Source organism: Diabrotica undecimpunctata, chromosome 9 (genome assembly GCF_040954645.1).
Source record: "Diabrotica undecimpunctata isolate CICGRU chromosome 9, icDiaUnde3, whole genome shotgun sequence".
Taxonomy (NCBI): Eukaryota; Metazoa; Arthropoda; class Insecta; order Coleoptera; family Chrysomelidae; genus Diabrotica; species Diabrotica undecimpunctata.
The window spans coordinates 63,747,925-63,774,194 of record NC_092811.1 but is presented as its reverse complement, the minus strand read 5'-3'; the positions used below and the strand labels follow the sequence as shown (position 1 = coordinate 63,774,194).

Sequence of the window (26,270 nt, the reverse complement as noted above, 5' to 3'; positions counted from 1 at the left end):
TTATATATTTTCTTCATTTTTCTTTTTTAAAATATCCTCTTGCAACTTTAAAATTTTCATAGTTTGAGCATGTTGCTCACACATGTGCTTTACGCGTAGCTTATGCTCTTTCATTAATCGTTTGTTCTCCTGGACCCTAAAATAGTGCATATCTTCATATGAGGCCTTAGAAAAATTAAAAGTATTCGTAGATGTCTGAAACAAAATTAAAAAAAATGTTATATGATGATAATTATTCTTTTTATATAATCATACAAATGTTTTCTTTGCAGCTCCCTTAGGTGTTGGTATTGATTTACTCATTCTAGCTTCTTCAATGTCATGATGTTGTATCTGTAACAAAATGTTAGAATTAGTTTTTTGTACACTTTTATTTATATCTTCATTTTGATTGTAAGAAAATATACTAATGAAAAAAATGTTTCTTTTTTACATTCTATAAAATATCTTACGCCAAATGAAGTACTAGGATAATTTAAAACCTCTTGTTCAATGTTCTGGGCCACTGCAGATTCCTAAAAAGATAAAAGTATGTTTATATATATATATATATATATATATATATATATATATATATATATATATATATATATATATATATATATATGTGTGCATATACATGCAGATGCTGTATGCTTCAAATATAAATATAGTGTAATGAAATTTATTTATGTCTTTATTTAATTTATAATGTCTTTATTAAAAAGGTTCTTATTTTAATTTATTAAAAAGCACAATAATTTATATTAATTTATTTAACGAACAATACATAAGTTATATAGTCGAACGTAACATTTAAATCGCGAGCGCGTCTTCAAAATCAACTGTCCTCTTCAATTAAAGTTCCGTTATTATATAGGAAATCCTGTTATTCGAGAACGGCGGCGATCTCCCCAGAAGCTCAGACCGGTTTTATTTCGGTCTACCTGGACACCTAGTTCGGATGATTCACCATAATTTGGGTCTCTAGATCCTTCGCCGAAATTTCTACAACAAAACAGAATTAGTCATAATATATTTACGGTTATTTTAGGCCATGATACTTATCGTAACATTGCCCCCCTCTTAAAAGATGGTTCCTCCTGGAACCTTGTCAGGACTGGAACCGGAACTGTATGCTGGTATCGGCAACTGGACCCTCTTTTACAACTTCCAGTTGTATAAAAATGACAAGGGACGGTTTTCTCTCCGCACCAGTAACTATGCGGATTGCAACAGACTAACACCTGGACTTCGGTGTCTTTGAAGATCTCCTCCACCATATTTCGGATAACCCTCCAATCTAATTGGCGGCACTCCAACTTTGGCATGGCTAACTTTTGCACGTCGGACTCTAGTACGTGCTCTCTCAATTGAAGTAAGGCTTCCCATACATCTCGGTAGGTAGGTTGGTCACGGGCAGTGTCTTTTGTTACCAGGTAGAAAAGGTAACGTGATGCATCTTGGAGTTTCAAGGTTTTACCGGGAGCTGGCACTTGGCATTGAAGTTCTGCAACTTGACCAAACTTCCTTCGAAAGACGGATGCCAACCCTGGTGCGTCTTTGATACTGGCCGGGATGATAAGGGCCAGCGAGTGGTCATCGGGGAGCGCGAGTAGATCTTGCTTTTCTTCAGTATAACACCATGTCTTGCTTTACCGGTACCTCGATAGGCACCCATGAATTCCTCAAACGTGAGGTCAGACACATCTTGGACTTGGTTTACTTCCACTTCTTCATCTACGTCGTGGTCACCTTCGAAAGACGCCAGCCGGTTATGGTGTACTATCATCGGCTTTCCCCTCGGAATATTGCTTATTCGGTAGATGACATCGTTGATCTTCTCCATGATGAGGTATGGACCTTCCCAAAACTGCTGCAATTTGGGAGAACAACCTTTTCGTTTCTTGGGATTATACAGCCATACTTTGTCGTTCTTCTTAAAGCAACCCTTTTCGGCTTGTGTATCGTACCGTTTCTTCATTCTGTCGCTAGCGATCTGAAGGTAGGAACGGACCAACTCATGTACATCGTCCATTCTTTTTCGTAATTCGATCACATAATCTTTACCTGCTACATCTTCTCCAGGTCGACACCCAAACTCTAGATCACAAGGTAGTCGCATTTCGCGTCCGAATAGGACTTTGGCTGCTGCCTGGCCTGTTGATTCGTTAACAGCAGATCTGTAGGCCATTGTGAAGAACGGAAGGTATTGGTCCCAGTCTTGCTGATGATCGGACACCATCTTTGTCAAATACTTGGCAACTGTCCTATTCATTCGTTCTACCATACCATCCGATTGCGGATGATACGCGGTGGTTCTTGTTTTGTTCATGCCTAGTCTATCACATATTCCTTGGAATAGATCGCTTTCGAAGTTTCTGCCTTGGTCACAAATGCACTCCAAATCTGCTGATATATTCTTGGATCAACTTATCTGCAACAGTGGCGGCCTTCTGGTCGGGAAGTGCGTAAATCTCGACCCACTTAGTAAAGTAATCCATTACTACCAACATGTACTTGCCTCCATTTTCACTTTCTGGAAATGGCCCAGCGATGTCCAAAGCTATTCTTTCAAACGGGCTTCCAACATTATATTGTCTCATAGGAGCTCTCCTTTTTCGGTAAGGCCCGTTACTCGTAGCACAAATAGTACATTTCTTACACCAGTCTTTTACGTCGTCGGAACTGTTCATCCAATAAAACCGTTCCCGGATTCGCTGAAAGGTTTTCTTGACACCAAAATGCCCTCCTGATGGACTGTCGTGTAACTGACGAAGTACTTCGGCTATTCTGCTCTTTGGAATCACCAACTGTCTTTTCTTCTCTGAACCGTCATCATTTTCCAGGACTCGTTTGAGCAAGCCATCTTCCATGATAAATGAGTCCCACTGGGCCCAATACGTCTTAACTACTGAGCATAGGTTTGATATTTCCTGAAAAGGTGGTCGACGGTTTTCCTCTTTCCATTTTCGGATTTTCTGTATAACTGGATCTCTCTCTTGTTCTTCCCTTATCTTAGTAGGCGTCCAGTCGTCGTTGACCATCGTTGTTCTTAGCACTGCTGCTTCCTTGGATTCCGTTTTGTAGCAGTGGGAACACTCTGCTGGACATGGCCTTCTGGAAAGAGAATCAGCGTTTCTGTGGCTAACTCCGGCCCGGTGCTCAATCTTAAAATCGTATTCTTGGAGTCGTTCGATCCACCTGGCTATCTGACCCTCTGGATTCTTAAACTGCATCAACCACTTAAGGGCGGCATGGTCGGTTCGGATTAGAAACTTTCTGCCATAGAGGTATTGATAGAAGTGCTCTACTTATTTCACTACTGCTAGAAGTTCTCTTCTCGTGACACAATAATTCCGCTCAGGTTTTGAAAGAACTTTACTAAAATATCCGAGGACTCGTTCCTGTCCTCCTTGAATCTGAGACAGCACTCCTCCAATTCCCACATTACTTGCATCCGTATCTAAGATGAACTCTCCTTCTGGCAGTGGATACCCTAAAATTGGTGCTGTTATTAAATGCTTTTTCAACGTCTCAAAGGCATTTTGGCAGTCTGTATCCCAGCGGTAATCTCTTGCTTCCTCCGTAAGTCGCGTTAATGGCTTAGCGATATCTGCAAACTTCTTAATAAACCTCCGGTAGTAAGTACATAGTCCAAGAAAACTTCTCACTTGATGTTTGTCAGTTGGTTTTGGCCATTCCTTAATGGAATCGATTTTTCCCTTATCCACGGCCACTCCTTCTTTACTGACTATATGACCCAGATAATTGACTTTACGTTTACATTTACGTAGAAAAACGTTTTCTAAATTCTTCAAATGTTCTTCGAATGTCTCTCCCAAGACGATTATGTCATCTAAATAAACCAGGCATGTTTTCCAAGATAACCCTCTCAACACATTTTCCATAAGCCTCTCAAACGTCGCAGGAGCATTACAGAGTCCAAATGGCATAACGTTGAATTGCCACAATCCAGATCCTGTGGTGAAGGCCGTCTTTTCTTTATCTACTGGGTCCATTTCTACCTGCCAGTATCCAGACTTCAAATCCAAAGTAGAAAATAGTTTACTTCCAGCCAATGTGTCCAATGTGTCATCGATTCGAGGCAGAGGATAACTATCTTTCTTGGTAACGTTGTTCAGCAAACGGTAATCCACACAGAACCTCGTCGTTCCGTCTTTCTTCTTAACCAGGACCACCGGAGAGACCCATGGGCTCGTAGAAGGTTCTATCACCCCGTCTTTCTTCATTTCCTGAACAATAGTTTCAGCTTCCTCTCTTTTGGCCTGCGGTAATCGTCGAGCTGTTTGACGAATTGGCTTAGCATTACCAGTATCAATTTTATGCTTAACAACGGTAGTTCTTCCCGTCTTTCCTCCTTTCGGTACGAAAAGATCACGATACTGCCGAAGAAATTCCCTTAATTTCCTTTTTTTAATCTGATTCAGAGACTGTCCTGCAACTGCAACCATTTGGTCGAATTTGTCGTTGGAATTATCAGATGTTGTCGCCTGACGGATTATGGATGTCACAGGTACACAAGTTCCTACTTTTGTCTCTTTCTTTATGGTCACTGGGTAGTCATTGACATTGATAAGCCTCACAGGAATTTCCTTAGCCGAAGTCACCAATTCTTTTCCAATTATGATTCCACGGCCAACCTCATCGTCGTGGTTCCAAGGCTCCATTATAACAGGTCTCCCTTCGTCTACCATTCCCTGTAGCCGCGCTACTATGATCGTTTCGCTTCTCGCAGGCACGACTGTATCTTCTGTAATGGCTGCTTGCACAGTGTTGTCATTATGTGGATGGAGAAATACCTCCTCGTTGCCAACTTTGATTACCTTATTCTTAAAATCCAATTGGAATCCATGCATATTCATTACGTCCATTCCTAATATAACATCCTCTTCGATGTCAGCAACTATAACAGTATGGACAAACTTTTCTGCTCCAATTCCCAATTGTACCTGGATTTCTCCATGAATGTTGGCGTTTTCACCTGTAGCGGTCCGAAGTCGCAACCTCGTTGGTAACAGTTTCTTACGGCTGTTGATAACTGTCGGGCGTATAATGGTTCTGGTCGCTCCGGTATCCACCAACAACGTATGCTTTTTACCATTTATGTCTCCATCTACATATACACTATCTTCACGACATTTCAAAGAAGCTATTAGTATAAGAGGGTCTTTGGAAGAGGTCCGCGTCGGAGCTGCCCCCCTAAGGCTGCCTCGTTCTGGTTTTCCTGATGGTGAGTTTCTTGATTTTATGGTCTTCTTTTTCTTGCATGTCATGCTTTTCGTCATATTAACGAGCTGGTCAAGTTTATCTTCATCTCCTTCCTCTTTTACAGTCCTAACTTTACTGTACCCTCCAGAGGCCTGCGTAGCTGACTCGTATTCGAGGGCGGCGGATAAGACATCAACCAGCGTCTTGTGACGGGCTAATCGTAGTGTTCTCTGCATTTCATGATCACGAAGACCATCAATAAACGTTTGAACGGCCAATTTTTCCATCACGTCTTCGGGAGCTGTTGGATAAGCATATCGTACTAATCTGGCAATATCTACCTCATATTCTTGAAGAGCCTCCTCTTTCTTCTGTCTACGATTTTTAAGCTGCGACTGATATACATGCTCCAAATGTTCATGGCCATATCGCATATTTAACCTCTTCTTGAGTTGTTCGAAATCATCGGTCTCCTCCACGGCTATGGTCTGAAGCACATCTAAGGCACCTCCTCGAAGAGCGATAGTCAGGTTTACAGCCTTTTCTTTTTCAGACCATCCATTCGCTCTTGCAGCTGATTCGAACTGTTTCATGTAGTTGTTCCATGACGATTTTCCGTCGAAAGTTGGGACTTTCACATGGGCAGAACCTCCACTTCCTTCAAATTTCGGCCGTATTTCCAACTTACATTTTGTCTCGTCTTCTTTTTCTCTATTGTAATCGGGTTGTTTCCTTTCTCTGCTGTCCCTGTTTCCTCCAGCTTCTTTTCCATCTCTTTCATCTTTTCTTCGAAGGCCGAGATATCGGCAGCAACTTGGTTTTTTAACGAAGATATTCTATCGTCGAGGGCAGACATCTCAGAAGTTACTTTAGAAATGTTAGCAGAAACTTTACTTTCCAGAGACGAAATCTCGTTAGAAACTTTGTTTTCTAATGATGCGATGTCACCAGAAACTTTCGAAATATCGCCACAAACTTTGTTCTCTAATGATGCGATGTCACCAGAAACTTTCGAAATATCGCCAGAAACTTTGCTCTCCAATGATGCGATGTCGTCGGAAACTCTAATTTTGAAATAGACGAAATGACAGCATCTTCAAATATATAAGTCTCTGGATCTAGTCCTTCTTCTAGCAAAGCGTTCTTTAATCGTTGGACTAACTCAGCCTTTTTTTCCGGTAGAAGCTAATTCTGTGTCTTCGAGATGTCTTCTTAAATTAGTCACTGTCAGCTCATAAATCGTCGTCATTTTCACAATTTACAAATATTCACTTGTTATTATTATTATGTAATTTATTTTCGCAATTTATCTTATGTACCCCACACCTGACACCAATGAAATGAAATTTATTTAACTGCTAATTTAATGTTCTTATCTTAATTTACTAAAGGTTCAATATTTATAACACTTACGAATTTAACTTAATTTTTTATTTATATTAATTTATCTTACAATAATTTATATATCCGAACGTAACAATTAAATTCGCGAGCGCGTCTTCAGAATTAACTGTCCTCTTCAATTAAAGTTCCGTTATTATATAGGAAATCCTGTTATTCGAGAACGGCGGCGATCTCCCCAGAAGCTCAGACCGGTTTTATTTCGGTCTACCTGGACACCTCGTTCGGATGATTCACCATAATTTGGGTCTCTAGATCCTTCGCTGAAATTTCTACAACAAAACAGAATTAGTCATAATATATTTACGGTTATTTTAGGCCATAATATTTATCGTAACAATAGTTTTAGAAAACTACATTTTGTTTATATTATGTTATTAATTCAGCAATTTTTGATTTTTATAAAACAAGAATGAGTAAATATTTGTTTCTTTGAAGATTAATTGCAGTTAATTGTTAGAAATTTTTTTGGCAATTGCCCTTTGATAGATTAGGGGATAGATTTGGCAATCGTCAATTTAGCAGTTGTCAGATTGCAACAGATGTTTGCAATTAACCTCGATAGAAACAAATATTTACTCGTTATTATTTCATATAAAATTAAAATTGCAAAATTCATAAAATAGTATAATCAAAATGTACTTTTTAAAAGCTTTCTCTCTTTGTATTTGAGCATACAACATATGCATTATAAAAACATCCCAACACTGCCAAACCGAAATATTTCATTTCATGGTTGACATTGACATTTATGGTTGAGTGGTAAACTCAACAATATATATATATATATATATATATATATATATATATATATATATATATATATATATATATATATATATATATATATATATATCTACGGCATTAAGTGAACTCCGCCCATGTTAAAATTCAGGTTCAATTGAGCTCCGTGGTCAAGTGGATACCGATATACGGAGCTCACTTGACAATTCCGTAATATTGGTTCAGTCGATTCATCAACATGTAGAGTTTAATAATTTATAAAAAATTTTTGGAGCCCGTAAATACCCCTGTATCATAAATGTATATCGCTTAGTTCACGTGTATATATTATAGGGGTCGTTCAGATCTTCTTCATTGTATATTTGAACCATACGTTTATCGGTTTAAGTAAGCTCTGAGAGTTTGGCAACTGTGCGATTATACCGTATATTTTCAACATATACCCTGAACGGTTTATATGGGCTCCTTATTTTTATCTACTGTTTGTAGACAGTGGAATGTCATACGCATTACAATGTGTAACAGAGGATATCATATTACCTGGTATAACTAAGTACTAAAATATAACTGGTTCTTTAAAAAACAGGTATGTAGATACAAAAGGATTTTGAGCTTATTATTGAATGGAATGTTCGCTTGCATAGAAAATTTTATTTTTTCTGTATTTTTAAAGATGTTGTTTTTTTATTTAATATAATTTTATTAGTTCAATGCCGAACTTGATGTTTTTTTTAATTACAGAAATTTCGTAATATATTTTGTTTACGTGAGTATGTCTTTGTACATTTTATGTAAGCATCTGATTAATAAAAACTACTTTTATTTTATCCAATCTTCTGCGATATATTGTATAAAGCTTTTTTAATATTTTAGTTCTGGTCTTATTTGTGTACTACATATGATAACTCGATAAAAGGCTATCTCAAAATAAATAAGTGCTTCAATAGATATTTTTGTGTTAAAATGGGTAGTAGTGTGCACAAAAAGCAAGAATGGTTAATTTGTCTAACAAGGTATATTCGGCAGCAGAAGCATATAGTACAAGCGTCTATGTTTTAAGGGCGGAAGGACGTGCGCCTCATTTTTAGCTGACAAGCTTGCGAAGAATATTATTTCTGGTCCTCAATTTACCTTTTAGTTTTAAACAATAATCTGTGACTGACCCAGTGTGATACAAACTATTTTCGAGGAATTTATAGGAAGTCTACAGTTCAATGATTTTATGACAAGATTGGATGTTCAGTTTTGTAAAAACGTCTATGTTGAGGAAATTGAAGGAACACCTACGAGTTTTTCAGGGGTTTTGGCTGAAAATTGATTCATAGTTTATTTTTATTGTGCAATATTAGGTGTCTCGTCTATATAATAGAAGTCCTAGTATCTACCGGTATGGATCGTTTGTTTGTGTAAATGTTATACAGTGTAGGTGCCTTTATGCTACCCCAAGCGAGACCGTTCTTCATCTGCTATTCTTACCAGTGAGTGATACAAAAAATATTCTCTTATGTTGGCATACGCAGACAATGTAAGTGAGCTTGTTATCTAAGGGGATATCATATAGTTTTTGGAGAAATATTCTGTAATTTAAGGTGTCGTAAGCGGCATTTAGATTGAAAAATACCACCCCTGATACTGGATATTTTTCATGCCCGGTCTTTTTTTTGCCAGGTTTAAGCAAGGTAACAACTTTGGCTTGTCTCTAAATTTTGGGTATCTCCATAATTTGAATACAGTTGTTCATCATCCGGATAAGCCATTGTAGAGTGTTTTTGGTCCAGGTTTCGTAATAAGCTTTGTGCTCGAATCCTTAATGTCGGTAGTTGTATTATTTTTTATTAAATATGTAGATGGTGGATCCAAGCTCAACATCGTTAAAAGGTTCTCTCGGCTGACTGGTTTTGTCCTTTCTTACTTTAAGTTATTCTTTGCTTCTTTTCCGACAGAAATAGCATGTCTATATCTATGATGTGGTTTTCAGCGATCAGCTATATACCAAATACCCTAGGTTAGGCCCTATATGTGTTTCCTGCACTAGAAGTAAGTTACATTCGTGTTTAGCTCATATGTCTGATAAGTTTAAGTAAAGTAAAGTTTCTTGATCTCTAGATATACCCTTAACAGTTATAGACATATGTTATTAGAATATTTGGTCCTAAAAAGGACCAATTTGACAAAATCATATTAAAGGGGTGATTGAAGAATTAGCCGATTAATTAATTCATCATTACCCGTTCTTTGAATCCCATAAGTAATGCCTAATCTTTTACTTTGTATTAAAAATTTAAATTTTACATGCCGTGTATTACTTTTTGACGATATTTCGAATCAGATTTGTATAGTAATAATTTTAGGTATTAAAGAGCCTCTTTATGAAAATTAAATAAGTTTGTGATATCGGTCGCAACTCATATCTAGATAATAACAAAATAAACAGTTAAAATAAGTGTAAACAATTTCAACTACATATATCGGCGCCACTGTTCAGGTGATGGGTTTATCACAGATTATCAAAGATTACATTTTAATTCAATGTTCTATTTACGTATTTTCAATATTAAAAAAGTAGGAAAAGACATGTTTATGCTTTTATTTTTTTAAATCTATTCTATTTTCTTTTTAGAGTTCCATCTTTTTTGGACGACCTGTGTTCTTTTTTTAATTGGGCACTTGTCCAAAGCTATGACAAATACTCTGTCCTCTACTATTCTACATTAATATGACTGATTCATTATTTTCTCTAAACACTATGTCCTCTGCTATTCTACATTAATATGACTGATTTATTTTACCTTTCTTGCAGCAATTTTAATGTTTATCCTGTGTCTTCTTCTTCTTCTTCTTCTTTTTATATAGACATGACTGTCATTTTTCAATGTGCCTCCAGTAAGTTGCCGTTCCATCGTTTTCGTGATCTTCCTACTGATCGTCTTCCTACGGGTTAACCGTCTCTTGCCGTCTTTACTACTCTATTTGTTGTCATTCGGCTTATATGATCGTTCCATTCTACTCTTCTATTTCTTAACCAGTTCTTGATGTTCTCCACCTTGCATCTACGTCGTATATCTGTACTTCTAGCTCTGTCCCATAGTGTCTTACCATCAATTTTTCTAAGTGTTTTCATCTCTGATGTTTCTAATATCCTTTTTGTCCTCTCTGTGTCAGGTCTTGTTTCTGCCGCGTATGTCATTGGTCTGATGACTGTTTTGTAAATTCTGCCTTTCGTTTCTTTCCCGATAGTTTTATTGCTTCATATTGTTTCATTTAGGCAGCCTGCGGCTCTGTTTGCTCTATTCACTGGATCTTCCACTTTAGTTTCGAGCTTTCCGTAGCTAGATAATGTGATGGCTAGATATTTAAACTCCATCACTTGTTCTATTATCTGACCTTTCAGCTCCAATTAACATCTTAGTAAATTTGCTGTTGTAACCATGAATTTTGTCTCTTTTGGGGAAATTAACATGTTAAATTTTCTGGCAGTTATATGAAATTGGTGCAGCATACGTTGTAAATCATCTTTATTTTGAAAGAGTAGTAGTATTGCGTCGTTTGCACAGCAGATTATTTTAATTTGTTTTTCTTCCATTTGGTATCTTTTTTTAGTTCTTACTTTTTTATTATTTCATCCATAATCAGGTTAAACAATAGAGGACTCAGGAAATATCCCTGTCTTATCCCATTATCAGCTTTATTAGGGTCGGTTGGTTCTTCTTCTACTTTTACTTTTATTGTGTTATTTTGGTATATATTTTCGGTCGTTTTGATTTTTCCTAGAGGTATCTCTCTTGCGTACAATAAGTGGATAACGTTTTTTAATTTGTGTTTCTTCTGCATATAATTATTTCTTCTGTGTATTAAAAGTTAAATTTTTGGAGCTTTTGGAAGTTTTTGATTTTATTATTGAATGCGACGATTTTCAAAGTGATGATATCTCGATCTGTGAAGCAATCGGTTTGAAAACTTTATTAAATGATTATTCTTTTAACATACTTTTAAATATTTTTAAGAAAGTGTTTACCCAAACCGATTTGATATTCAATGTTGTTCAAAATCAGTTAACTGACATTATTCATTCCAAAAATAGAATAACAAGACTGGTGCAAAATCTCAGAGATTTTCGTAATGATAGTAATTTCCAGTATATACGCAGTGAAGTTTTGGACTCGCTTGATATTTCCGAACCCCCAAAAAAAAGACAAAGGCATGACACAGAAACAGATATCGAAAAACGAGTATATTTTGAAATTTTGGATACTATTATTATGCAAATAGATACTCGTTTTTCGAATTTTGAAGATTTGCAAATTTTTGACCTCTTTGACGATTCAAAATTTAAAAGTTACGTCAAAGAATTTCCAAGATATTTATTGGACAGGTTAATTAAAAATTATCCATCATTCTTTAATAAAATAAAATTAGAAAATGAATTAAAAGTTTTATATGCTGATCCAAATATTTTCGGAAGATGGGATAAGTTACAAGATATATATCATTTTATATACTGCAATTCATTATAACAAACTGTTACCGAAATTAATAAATTATTGTCATTAATTCTCTCATTACCACCAACGTCTGCCTCAAATGAACGAGATTTCTCTTGCCTCAAAAGAATCAAAACTTATTGTCGAAATACCATGAAACAAGAGAGAATGTCAAGCTTGTCTCAAATGTCAATAGAAAAAAAAACTTTTAAAATCTCTCCAAAACTCTAATAAATTTTACGATGACGTTATAACCCATTTTGTTACTTCCAAACAACGTAGACTTGAGTTAATTTATAAACATGTTTAGGTTCTAAATTTATAGGAAAAAAAAACAAAAAACAAGAAAACAAAAAATCTCCTATGATGATTTACTTAAGTCTTTATTAGACGGTATACCTATCTGAGGAGACAAAAAATACCTTGCCGACCTTGTCTCTCAAGCCACGAGCCGCCACTGAATAGGAGGCATGAATGTAGCAGTTTTAATAGTTTGGTGACTGCTTGCTGAAATCGGGGAGTAGAGATATCAGTACCAAGTTAATGACTATAGGAAGTGTTGCTTGATCGGCAAAATATTAAATACCAGAAGGTATAATGGTAGCAGTCTCACTGCGACCTCGATGGAGAAAGCAAAGTGAAACAACTTTATTATTATTAAACAACATTATATTTTCTAGTAAAATAATCATGATTTTACAGCAGGACAAATTTTCTACCGTTGGTAATCAAAACATCATGTACGTACCACCAGGTTCCCTATGTCGGTATCCAGCAAAATCCTTGTAGTAACGATACAGGAAACAAAACATCAGACATATAAAATAAATAAACCAGAGATCTAATAAAATACTAATTCTCAATTCAAATAGTTAAAAAATTAACGAACAGCTTACCAAAATAGATATAACGTCCATTTAACATGTAATCCGTTAACGGTCCAATGTACAAAGCAGCTCCTAACATAATGCTGATGATATCGATTTCATAAGAAACTAAAACATCAACGAAGTGAAAACCAAATACAAGCAAATACACAGAAGACACCAATTAAATAAATCTAGATAAAACAAAAAAGTCTACAACTGCAATTTCGAAAGTATGGAACACTTAAATATTATTGGATCAATAATCACAGTTAATAATACCGTCACTGAAGGAATAAAGAGCATAATACAAACTTCAGACCTATTTTAATATATTGATGCAAATTAGGAAGAATGAATAAATCAAATAAGGCCTTATTAGTATAATGCTACAAATCCGTATAGATTAAGAACAGATACTGAATGAAGAAAGCTCTTATAATGATATTCGGATATCTCAAAAAGTTAATATTTCATTTGATTGCAGATATGTAGAAGACCGATCAACGTGGAGAAAAGTTGTAGTTAAAAGAAAGGAGAAACAGTGACAAAAGCAACAAAAATGGGTCAATGGTTCAGAGCTGCTCGAAAATCTTGATTGGAACGAATTAATATTGAAAATATAAGAAATACAATGGAATTAACATACACTATATACGCTATAATAACTAGAAAACTTATATGATACGGATATAAACAGAAAAAGTTTAATGAAACAATAAACTACCCAATATGTGTTATGAGTGAGAACGATATGAATAAATAAAATGACGAAAGCGATAGCAAAAAGAGTAGTGAATAAAAAATGAAGAAGTACCTTGTGGATAACATGTGCTTAGATAGGAACGAATGGAAATGAAGATTCAGAAGACGACAAAGAAATAGGTAAAGAAAAAGTACTTTTACTTGCTGTTGAATTATTTCATATTATGTCGCGATTTGAACCTTTGAATTGAACGTTATTTTACTGTCGTTTTGAAATTATAAACTTTCTAGTGGGTATCTTTATGTCTTTATTACCAATTGTTATTAACATGCGTTTATGAATCATCATATATATCATTATTATATTATATGTATATCTTTTTATAGTTTCACCTTTATAACGTGTATTATAAAAGTATTCTATTTCTTTTTATCGTAGTAAGTCATTACTCAGACAAAATATTTCAGTGTCTTATGGTAACTTGATTCTGTAATAAAATTCATGGCAGACGACAAGCGGTTTCATAACCACTAAACATATCTATTTCCTTATTGTTTCCGTATATATTAAATTTTGTCGCTTGTATAAGCTTTAACTGTAATAATAATTTTATAGAAGTTAATCATTTAGAAGTAAATGTATATATAATTTTTTTTCTGTCACTTGGTTTAAATATAGTTCTTATTATATTATATATATATATATATATATATATATATATATATATATATATATATATATATATATATATATGTATGTGCAGAAAATAACACTTATTTCAGTTCGTACGATTTGCGGTAATTTATTTAATGTTAATTCTGGAATTTCACGTTTATACTCAGTTTCTGTTGTTCCGCTTATTTATCTGAGAGATGTTACTTTTTTTTCTTGTTATTATTTCTCTTTATAAGCAATTTTACTTGTTCATTGGCGGAATAATACCTCTATGGAAGGTTATCACTTCATCTTTTGCGCGATCGTCCGATACTTCTTCTGCCGATTCGTGACTTATCTCTTGCAATTTTGACGTCACGGGTCTCCTCCATTCTGCTTATGTGATTATTCCATTCTTTTTTTCTATTTTGTGTCAATTCATTTATACACTTTACGTTACATTTTCTTCTAATGTCTTCACTTCTCTTTTGATTTCTCAGCGTATTTCCTATAATTGTTCTCAGTACTCTCATCTCTGCCTTTTCCAATATTCTTTGCGTTGTGGCTGTGTCGGGTCTTGTTTCTGAGGCTTATGTCATTATATGTCTTACACTGGCTTTATAAATTGATATCATCTCAGTGTTAATGTGTCTGTTTAGCCACATAGTGTTATTAAGGCATCCTGCCAGTCTATTTGCTTTTAGTACTTGATCTCTCACTTCTTTATCCAGGTATCCGTAGCTAGACAGTGTAATTCCCAGGTATTTTATTTCCATTATTTGTGCAATACTGATGCCATCAATTTCTATTTTACATCTAGTTGGTTCTTTGCTGACTACTATTGTTTTAGTTTTCTGAGATGAAATTGTCATAATAAATTCATAATGCCAGGTATTTTATTTCCATTACCTATGTGGTTATTCCATTCTTTTTTTCTATTTTGTATCCATTCATTTATACACTATACGTTACATTTTCTTTTCGATTTCTCAGAGTATTTCCTGTAATTCTTCTCAGTACTCTCATCTCTGCCGCGTCCATTATTCTTTGCGTTGTGGCTGTGTCGGGTCTTGTTTCTGCTAATGCCATTAATTTCTATTTTACATCTGTGGTCCTTTGCTGACTACTATTATTTTAGTTTTCTGTGATGAGATTGTCATATTAAATTCTTTTGCTCTTATGTTAAATTTGTGGACCAGTCTTTGCAAACTATCTTCATCTTGGGCTATTAATATTGCGTCATCTGCGTAACGGAGTATTTTAATTTCTTTGTTTCCCATTCTGTATCCTCTTCGTTTGTTAACGCTTTTGATGATTTGATCCATGATCAAATTGAAGAGCATGGGGCTAAATCTCAACGAATCCCCTTGTCTTATTCTGCTGCCTATTTCTATAGATTCTGTAAGTTGTCCCTCTATTCTGACTTCAATTTTGTTGTTTTGGTCGATGTTTTCGATAGTTTTTATAATATTTAGGGGAGCTTCTCTATTATACAGAAGATGGATTACATCTTTCAGTCTTACTCTGTAAAACGCTTTCTTTAGGTCAATCAGACACAGGAATGCTGGTCTATTATACTTCAGTGATTTCTCAGTAATTTGCTTTATCACGAATTTTGCATCTGTACACGATCTACCACTAAAAAAACCCGGTTGTTCATCTGCTAAACTTATATTGTGATTAATTAGCACTTGTAAAATTTTAGTTGTAAGTTTTAGCGTAGTATTTAACAAGTTTATACCTCTGTAGTTTTTTGTCTGTTTTTATCTCCTTTTTTAAATAGTAGAGTTAGTTCGCTCCTTCTCCATTCTTCCGGCATTTTATTGTGTTTTATAATTTTATTAATTAATGTTGTTAATTTTTCATTCATTTGTCATTGCTGCTCCACAATATTTCAGTATTCGTTTGGTATCCCGTCTTTACCTGCTGCTTTTCTGTTCCTCAGGTTTTCAAGTATTTTCCGAACTTCCTGTACATTTATATTAAGTTCTTTATATGTTGTAATTTCTGATGTTTCCGGTTCTAGCGTCGTTTGTTTTTCTCCTGTATATAGCTTTTTTAGGTAGTCAATCCACGTATCATTTTCTATATATTTTAGTTCTATTAGTTACTTTACCTCCGTTCTTTGACGTCTGATGAAGCGCTATATTTCCTTTTGCAGACGAGAAAAATTATGTTCCATTTCTTTCGAAAAACGTTCCCAGTGACCATTTTTTATTTTTCTTATAAGTGCATGTGTTTCGTTTCTAATTGTCTTGTAATTATGTTATGCCTCTTGTGTTTTGGTTGACATGTATTTCAGGTAAGCTTTTTTGTTTTCTTTACATTTTTCCTGCACTTTATTTATATTTCTTTTACCAAGAACTTTCTTGGCCGAGGGTAAGATATTAGACTTAACTTTTGCCCAGCTTTCTTCGACTCCATCACTTTCTGTGATATATGTTTTTCTGTTTTTTTCGGTTCTTCTTTTCTGGAACAGGTATCTTGTGGAGTCATCCTGTAAGCTTTCGACTTTTATCTTTGTGGTGTATTTCGGTGTTTTGTTATCACATATATGTGTTTTCATTCGGCACAATACCAATTTGTGATCGCTTTCTATTTCTGCTGATGTTAGTGCTCTCTATTCAACAGAATATAGTCTATAATAGATCTTTGTCCTCTACTGTTTTCAAAAATGTATTTGTATTGTTCTTTGTGAGGGAAAAATGTATTATTATTACGTATCTGGTTTTTGCTGCAGAGGTCCGTTAGAAGGTTTCCGTTTTCATTTCTGATATTTTCGTTATATCGCTGTTTTATCCCTGGAACTAAATCATTGCTAACACGGCCGTTAAAATCACCCATAATGATTTTATATTTATCATTTGAGGTCTCGTTTATTACAGTCTGAAGGTGTTCGTAGAAGTTTTCCCTTGTGGTGGTATCTTTGTTGTTCTCTGGTGCATGAATTGCTATCACATTCAGAGGTTTGACATCCAGTTTAATTTTTACACTTACAATTTTTATACTTGGTGTAAAAATTTTTTGTGTACTAACAGAGCGACTCCTTCTTTGGCTCTGGTTTCTTTGGCAACACCACTGTAAATCATGAGATGGTCATCTATAATAATTTGACCCTTTTCCTTTTTTCTTTGTATCTTTTAGCGCACACATGTCTATATTTTTTTTCTACAAGCTCTTTTGTAATTTTCTGCTCTCTTGTAGAGACTTTACGTTCAAAGCACCGATGCGAAGTGTATTTCTCGTTTACCATAAATTCGTTGTCCTCTTTCTCCCGTTAGTCGTCGTAATGAAATAATTCCTGTCCCGAGGCATAATTCTGTTTCTATGAGCTGTATGGTTTTAAAGTCTATCAGTAGAGTGCTAAACGGGCTGTAGACCCCCTCCTCCTTTATTTGGGCTTGGGACCGGCAACAGTTCTGTCGAGCTACTCGATCTACCTAACAAAACTGCAGGCGGATTTGAGATATGTTACTTAAGGATGTACTTAATCTGTATTAATTCTTTGATCTGTTTTTTGTTCTCTTTCAGATCTGTTTTAAATTAGGTAAATTCTTATTTCATTCCTTAGGTAAATTCTTATTTTAAACCCTCCGGCGCACTTTCAGGTCTACATATTATATAAGTGTTTTATTTTTCTTTTCATTTTACTTTTACCTCTTTTTATACTTACTTTACTTTCCGTGTCCGGAACACCAACAGCTTTAAATTTTGTATTTCCAATGGTTGGCTACATAGATGGCCCTGTCATTCGCTAAAAATAGATCTTCTTCTGTGTAGGTCTCTCTCATCTCTGTGCATGCTAGTAGATTTTTTGTGGTAACAAACTTTATAATCTTACCGAAGGGGCTTCTAATTTCAGAAACTGTTACTCTATTTAATATACGTACATTTATGTACTAAATGTTTTAATGCCAATGCATTTTAATAAAAAATACTAATTAATAAAAACGGAAATTTTCGCTTTTCCAAGTTTATAATACACACTTTCTTATGTTTGAAAATATATAAAGCAAGTAATATAAATTACCGCCTTGCTTATTAAAACTAAAAAGTAAAATAAAGGTATATGTCGGTTAACAATTTATATTTAACTACATAAATTAGCCAAATAGTCCCCAAATTCCTCCATGATTAAATTGATGGATATTAAAATAAATTTCAAGTTCCAGAATGTACCTGCTGTAAAATTTGAAAATCTACTACTAATACAATTATTGGCAACATCGCAGGAGTTTAGAAGTATATGCAATATCGTAAATACGGATCCCAAAAATGGTTTATCCTTTTGTGGAGTCCACTTAATCCTACGTGTTGGTCGGAGTCTACATAAAGCGCTACTCAGATAATAAAATACACGGTGTATAATCTACTGGAGTTAGTATAATACCGTTTTAGAACGGAGCTTACATTAACCGCTAGATGTATATATATATATATATATATATATATATATATATATATATATATATATATATATATATATATATATATATAGTATTGAACCAAAACTGAATAACGACATTGCAATAAAGAACCTACTTGCTGACATTGATTTGGTAGCTTCTTCAATTAAAAACGAACAAACAAAGACAAACACAAGAGCTAGATCCACAAACATACTCACTAATTACGCTAAACGCAATAAAAAGACTAACAACTACTTTCACTATTTACTAGGCAAAACAAAAAAATTTCTCAGAGAACATCCAGAACTTATAGTCACTAGATCTGATAAAGGGAACGTTACTGTAATCATGAAACAAACAGACTACACAGAACTATCACAACAAATCCTTAATGATAATAAAATATATTTAGAATTAAATTCTGATCCTACACTCAAAATACAAAAAGAAAGTAATAATCTAGTACAGAATTTGTTCCATAAGAAAATTATTGACGAACCTACCAAAAAGCAACTAACAAAATATAACAGTAACTCTCCAAAATTCTATGCATTGCCAAAAATACACAAATCGACATTATCACTAAGACCTATTGTTTCATCAATTAACTCTCCAACTGAAAATATTGCAAACTTTGTAAAAAACATCCTAACTGTATCATATGACTTCGATAATGAGTACTACATAAAGGACTCATTCGACGTAAAAACAACATTTAATGGATTAAAACTTCCTAATGACTACGTCCTTATAAGTCTGGACGTCGTTTCCCTTTTTACTAATATCTATCTAGACGCTTGTCTAAGATCCATAAACAAACATTGGTCCGACATAAGTAAACATTGCAAAATCGATAAAGATAACTTCTTAGCTTTAGTCCGATTCCTATTCAATAACACATACTTCTCCTTTAATAACAAAATATATAAACAAAAAATAGGGAGGATGGGGTGAGGGAGGACCACCCCCATGGGAGGATGTGTGAGTTCTATTCTGGCCTCATATGTTATGGATGACCTCTTAGATATACTCATCCCTGTTCTTCCATTTAAAATACCCTTCCTAAAGAAATATGTCGACGATATAATCTTAGCCCTACCAAAAGACATGATTAATGAACTCTTATACATTTTTAACGACTTCGACCGACATATAAAATTTACAGTTGAAACAGAAGACAAACATCAGTCAATCCCATTCCTTGACACCAAACTAATACGTAACAATAACAACATAATAACAACAGATTGGTATATGAAACCTATTAGTTCCGGAAGATACATTAACTATTGGTCATATCATAAGCATAGCACAAAAATTAATCTTATAAAACAAATGAAAAACAGAATTTTACAGACTGCAGATCAATCACTCTATTATAAAAACCTAAAAATCCTTCATCAGCTCTTTCTAGACAATTCATACCCAAACACATTACTTACTAAAATACTATTCAACACAACAAATGATACATTATCTGTAACACAAACCATCTCTAACCACACACCACAAAACACTACACCTACACTAGACACAACCCTTAACACTAATTTAACTCCTTTTAAATACTTTAAATTACCCTTCATACAAGACTTAACACCGAAACTTACACGAATTTTCAAATCAGTTGACGACAACATAAAAATCGCTAATTACACAGTGTTAAACATTAATTCGATATTCACCAAACTAAAAGATAAAACACCTACTGATCAATTATCTAATATAGTCTATCGTATCCCGTGCGGAAGTTGTAACAAACAATATATTGGCCAAACCAACAGACACCTAAAAAGTCGCATCACTTCCCACAAGAGTGACAGCAGATTATATCCTGATAGATGTTCCCTTGCAAAACACGTACATGATGAACACCACATAATGAACTACAGTGAAACAAAGATTCTTGCAATTGAAAATAATCTCAATAAAAGACTCTTCCTCGAGATGGCATTTATCACTCAAATGGATAATTTAATAAATAAGAAATCAGATGTTGAACATCTGAGTGAGATTTATGCTTATTTATTACACATCGAAAAACAAACATTATAAATAGACACATATAACTATTAAATAATTAATACAACACATAATGTAATTTCAAAAAATTTTCAACTATAACACACCTTACAGTAAATATTAATCAAATAAACAACTACTACGTCAACACCATGGAACTAATCATCTTCACAAAAGTCAATTAATAACATTCGATATTTGATAGTTCTAGTACTTAACCTTAATGACATTTACCGAACTAAACGTTATGTCTGTTTTATTTTTAAATTAAATTGTATTTGTTTCCTATATTTTAATTTGTAATCAACATCAACCACAATCAACATTATTCCAACAAAAAATTTTTTACTTGATGGTATTAAAATAAATCGCACTGCCATTAACCTCAATTAAGTATATAAACAACAAACTATTATTAAATTGTATTTTACCATGTTTTAAATAATTGTAGCTCTCATCTGATGATGCCAATGAAAATTGGCGAAATATAATGAATTGTTAAACAGAGTACACTTGGCTTTTAATCAGCTGTATACCCAATTAACCTCAACCCCCCTTTTTCATCTACCAGTTCAGCTGTTATTTTAGAGGATATATATATATATATATATATATATATATATATATATATATATATATATATTCAAGTAAAATAAATAAGAAAATACTAGATTCAATATTGTACCTTTACACCATCACTGTCAAATTCATTATGATCCACTTTTAATTCAAGGGGAATCATTTTTGCTATCTCCAATACCTCAGGAGGAGGAGATGGTGGTTTAGGACCACCTCCAGTTTTATTCAACTCTCTTCTCAACTGGGACATTTGTTTCTTGCAATTTATTTTGGCCAACTTCCACTGGTTCATTAACTGTTTCTTATCCCTTGTTCTAACATTGGCAGCATTAAACCTTAAAATAAGTTGAATACTCAGTATAAAATTGTTTAAATACATAAAAAAAATATTTTAACCAACCATATAAATTTGTTAAATAAATGGTTTGAAATAAAAAAAGGTTTTGATGAAGTATATAATTTTAAGTAAACACTTACCTCTCCGTTATTTGCAGCCATGCATTTAATTTTGATTTATTTGTGTTGGTGCTAAGGTCTTTATTTTCTATTATGTGTAAATAATATCCAACAATATTCTTCAAAAGATGCTGAAATTAACATATTTATATTAAATTTATAAGTAAAATAAAGTTGCTTACTTTTTCTTCACTTTCCCAGTTAACACAACGTTCTCTTTTATTTGAAGCCATTTTATAATACTTTTTTTCAATTTTAAAATAATCAAACTCAACGTACAAGATGTAAGATAACCAGAATATAAAAAATAAAAATATATTTGGTGTCAGTTGTCAGTTTCAAAGAAAAATCAAAATTGACATTATTTCACTCAATATGTTGCTTTTCTATGTATTTGTGCAAAAGATTGCGACATTGCCAAACTATTATTTCGGAATAAACTGGGAATACTTATAACGAGTTTATACCGAGTTTATTTGTAACAAATTATTTTAGTATTATATAACCTTAGAATACGAGTGTTTTATTAGTAAGAGTGTAAATGATTAACAAACTATTCGTGCACAAGTTGGAAGTCTTGTTATATTATTGTCTACTTCTCTTGCTCCTTTATCAGACAGTTTCATTTTCTAAATTTGCTAATGTCATTGCTGCTTTCTCTTCTTCATATAGTATGGGTAAAGGGTCGTTAAAAAACATTGCAATATTGTTTAACACTGATGATGCAATTATAATTGCTTCTATCCATTCTAGCTTTACTCTAACCCCAAAGTTCCATAGTCCAAATATTCTTTCTACTGGATTTCTGGTTCTAATATGTGCCTCATTAAATAAATTTTCAGCTGGTGATTGATGATTGCCTAAGGGTGTTTTCAGGTATTTCTTTACTCGGTAACCACTATCACCAACCAAAAGATACTAGTCCAATTCTTCATTCTTTTCTCGTAGATAACTGTTTATAACTATTCAAAATCACCCAAAAATTTTAATATTTGTCTTATTTTAGGGAACTAGGTAGGGTATTTAAATAATTTATAATGTAAATTAGTTTGTATATTATATATTAAATAAAGTGATATACAATGTGTGAAAGTATTGTAACAATATAATTAATTTTCGATTAATTAGTAAATTATGTACATTTAATTTAATAAATTAGCAAAATCTTGGTATATTATTGTCTACTTCTCTTGGTCCTCTATAAGACAGTTTCATTTGCTACCAAATTACCCACAACTTGCAAAAAGGAGCGTATTGCATAAAACCTTAAAACAACAAAAACCATGTTCTCGGAAGATATATTTTGGTTCCTGAAATGTTCAAATTTCAATTAATAACAACATATTTCTCATTTTATATTGTTCTTACATATTCATTGGATTTTTAATTTTATGAGCAAAATTTTTATGCAAATAGTGAACTGTATCTTTAGACAACCAAAATAGTGAACAAGAAAAGTAGGGACTACTTCGGATTCTCTGTTGAAGTAATAAAATGAGTCTTATTGCTGGTCCTCTACGAACACAAATTTTAAAGAAAGCAAGAAAGCACAAAAAAGCAGTGGTGGTACCCAATATATAAGAAGGGTGACAGTGATGACCCACCCGACTTCCAACAGTTTAGATCATCTTTTTCGTGAGTTCTGCTCCACTGGATAGCTTTAATACCATCCAAATTGAAAACATAATAAATATTTGTATGTCAAAATAAACGAAAGTAAAAAAGAACTGCAGATAAAATCAGTTTTTATAGATTTATGACTCACTTAAAAGTGTTTTAAACAAATTCAATGAAACTTTGTTTTTCAAGCTAGCTGAAATAATCGCACTAAAGTTTCTAGAAGTCAATCTAAATTTTCTTGCTAGATACCATTTTTCGTTTGACATCTGAACACTAGTGGCAGCATGATGTCCTTTATTAACTGATCATAAATAGCACACTTTTCTTTAAAGGTCGATACTTTATCTGTGGCCTCCATGAAGTAATTGCAAGAAATGATGTATTCGATTACAGTGATATTCGTTTTTGGAGTGAACTGCATCTTTAGATAGGGGAGAGGTGGGATAATTGCGGCCGGTGGGATACTTGATCCCCATTTAAATTTGGCGCCCAATGATATCATATTACTGTTCTGTTGACCAACTTGGGTAGAGGCCATACTGTTTACTTTGTTTTGACAAATGGCTGCTACTTCAGAACATGCTTGATATTTTAATCAAGATTATTCTATTTTGTGACATTGCAAGTTTATTTTACGCATGCGAGGTAAGTTATAACAACTTTAATTCGTTTAGTTTATAATTATACTGCCCAAATAGGTGAAACAGTTGTACTTTTATCCACTAAATACTAAAACATTGATATTTAAATTGTAACTGTTTTAACCTAAAACTTGTACTTGTTAGAAAAATGTCATTGCAGGGAGAGTTGATCCTATTAAATGGGGGTTACTTGATCCGGTAGATCGGGTAGCGGGTAGACACTCTTTACGATCCCGGTAAAGACAGGTCTGCTTCAGGGATGCGCCCCTGCCCACGCGAGCTCGGCTTTTTCTCCCAATCCTCTTCCGGGAGAGAAACGGATCCTAAGCCCTAAATCCTACCCACCAACCCAGACCTACCCAAATCCTTCCCTTCCTTCCTCAACCCGCACTGGACCAGCGTGAGGAGATAACGGTCCAAACCTTCAAGTCAATGTACAGGACAAAAAAGAAAAGGCCCCCAGTGCCCAGCACTTCCCAGAGACTTGATCACGGCAGCGATCAAACAACCAACGGAAGGGGGAGTGCTAAGAATCCCTGGGTAAGACCCGGCTGCCACAAGATGACAATTTGGCTATGCTCCTACAATATTCGAACACTGACGGACGACAATAGATTCCCAGAAATAGAAAGTGAACTAAAGGATATAAAATGGGATATCCTTGGTATATGCGAGACCAGAAGAAAAAGTGATGAGTATATAATACTAAAAAATGGCACACATTTTATGCATAAAGGTGGCGAATACACGGGAGTGGGATTCTTGGTAAAACAAAGCCTCACACAGTGTATCGAAGAATTCAAGCCCATATCAGACAGAGTAGCATATCTCATCATCAGGATTAATAAAAGAACCACTCTGAAAGTGATCCAAGTGTCCGCTCCGACCAAAAGCCACGACGATGAAGAAGTAGAAATATTTTATGATGAAATAAGAACAGCTATAGATACAAATAAAGCAAATTACGAAATACTATTAGGAGATTTTAATGCTAAATTGGGCAAAAAAGAGGAAGATTACGAACATTTAATTGGTAACTATGGCTACGGAAAAAGAAACGATAGAGGAGAAATGCTTCTCAATTTCATGAATGAACATAACATGTACTCAATGAACTCCTTTTTCAATAAAAAACCAAGCAGAAAATGGACATGGATGAGCCCCGATAAAAAGACAAAGAATGAAATAGATTATATCCTAACGAAGAAAGGATAGAAACCTAGTAGAAGACGTATCAGTATTAAATCAGTTTGACCTAGGAAGCGATCATAGACTAATAAGAACAAAACTAATAATTAACAAAAAACTAGAAAGAAAAAGAATATATGAAAAAAGATACAAATGGACATCTGAAGAAATCAAAAATAGTGAATTTAATAAAAAGATAGCGCATGCATTAAATCAAGTTAGCATGCAGCAGATAAACTCCAATGATATTGATGATTTGAATAACCTTATTATCGAAGCAGTGAATAAAAGCCTTCTGCAACTAAAACAACATACAATGAATTCGACAAAGAAATATTACAACAAATAAAAAGAAGGAAGATTTTAATAAATCTAACAAAAGGGGAACCGACGAATATAGAGAACTTAATAGGCAGATTAGAAAAGGAATCAGACAACAAAAAAGAAAAGAAAACGAAAAATTAATAACAACAACTATTGAAAAAAATAAGAGTATGAAATGCCTCAGACCGACACTAGGACGACGTCAGATGATATCATTAATGGGAAAAGACGAAAATGAAATCACAACTAGAGAAAACATACTGACACGAATAGAAGAATTTTACACAGAACTTTACAGAACACATCAACAAGATGATGAGATGAGACCAGCACGGAAATTAATAAAAAATGTTGGATCAGAAATAATGCCAAAAGTAACAATTTCCGAGGTAACTACAGCATTGGAAAATATGAAGAGAAATAAAGCTGCAGGAGAAGATAATATTACCACAGATATGATATTAGAAGGAGGTAAGGAACTAATTGCAATTGTAACTAAGCTTGTGGACAGTTGTTTACATCAGGGCAAAGTCCCTAAGAGCTGGAACAACTCTAAAGTAATCTTATTACACAAGAAAGGTGATAGTCGAAAATTGGAAAACTACAGACCCATCAGCCTACTGTCACACCTGTTTAAAATACTCACCAAAGTCATAACTACTCGACTAACAAGGAAATTAGACGAATACCAACCATATGAACAGGCAGGTTTTAGAAAAGGCTATTCAACTTCCGATCACCTGTTAACCACAAAAATATTAATAGAAAAATGTAGCGAATACAAGTTTCCAGTTTTCCTAGCATTTGTAGACTACGAAAAAGCTTTCGATACCATAGAACACAGCGCAGTTGCATACAGCTACATACTACCTAAATGAAAATGAACACACGAACCCTGTACCATTAAACAGGGGAGTCAAACAGGGAGATACTTTATCACCCAAACTGTTCACCTTAGTTTTGGAGGA

At 34.0% G+C, this 26,270-nt stretch overlaps 1 protein-coding gene across 1 annotated transcript; it reads right to left on the bottom strand.

The window, feature by feature from the left end:
- On the bottom strand, positions 1–21,762 carry LOC140450990 (uncharacterized). The gene is made up of 6 exons (XM_072544694.1): positions 21,712–21,762; positions 21,551–21,660; positions 21,180–21,408; positions 453–515; positions 256–333; positions 1–195 (listed from the first exon to the last, which is right to left on the bottom strand). Exons 1-6 carry the CDS (start codon positions 21,760–21,762, stop codon positions 1–3), a joined length of 726 nt encoding a protein of 241 aa, XP_072400795.1.
- Positions 21,763–26,270: the final 4,508 nt, after the last annotated feature.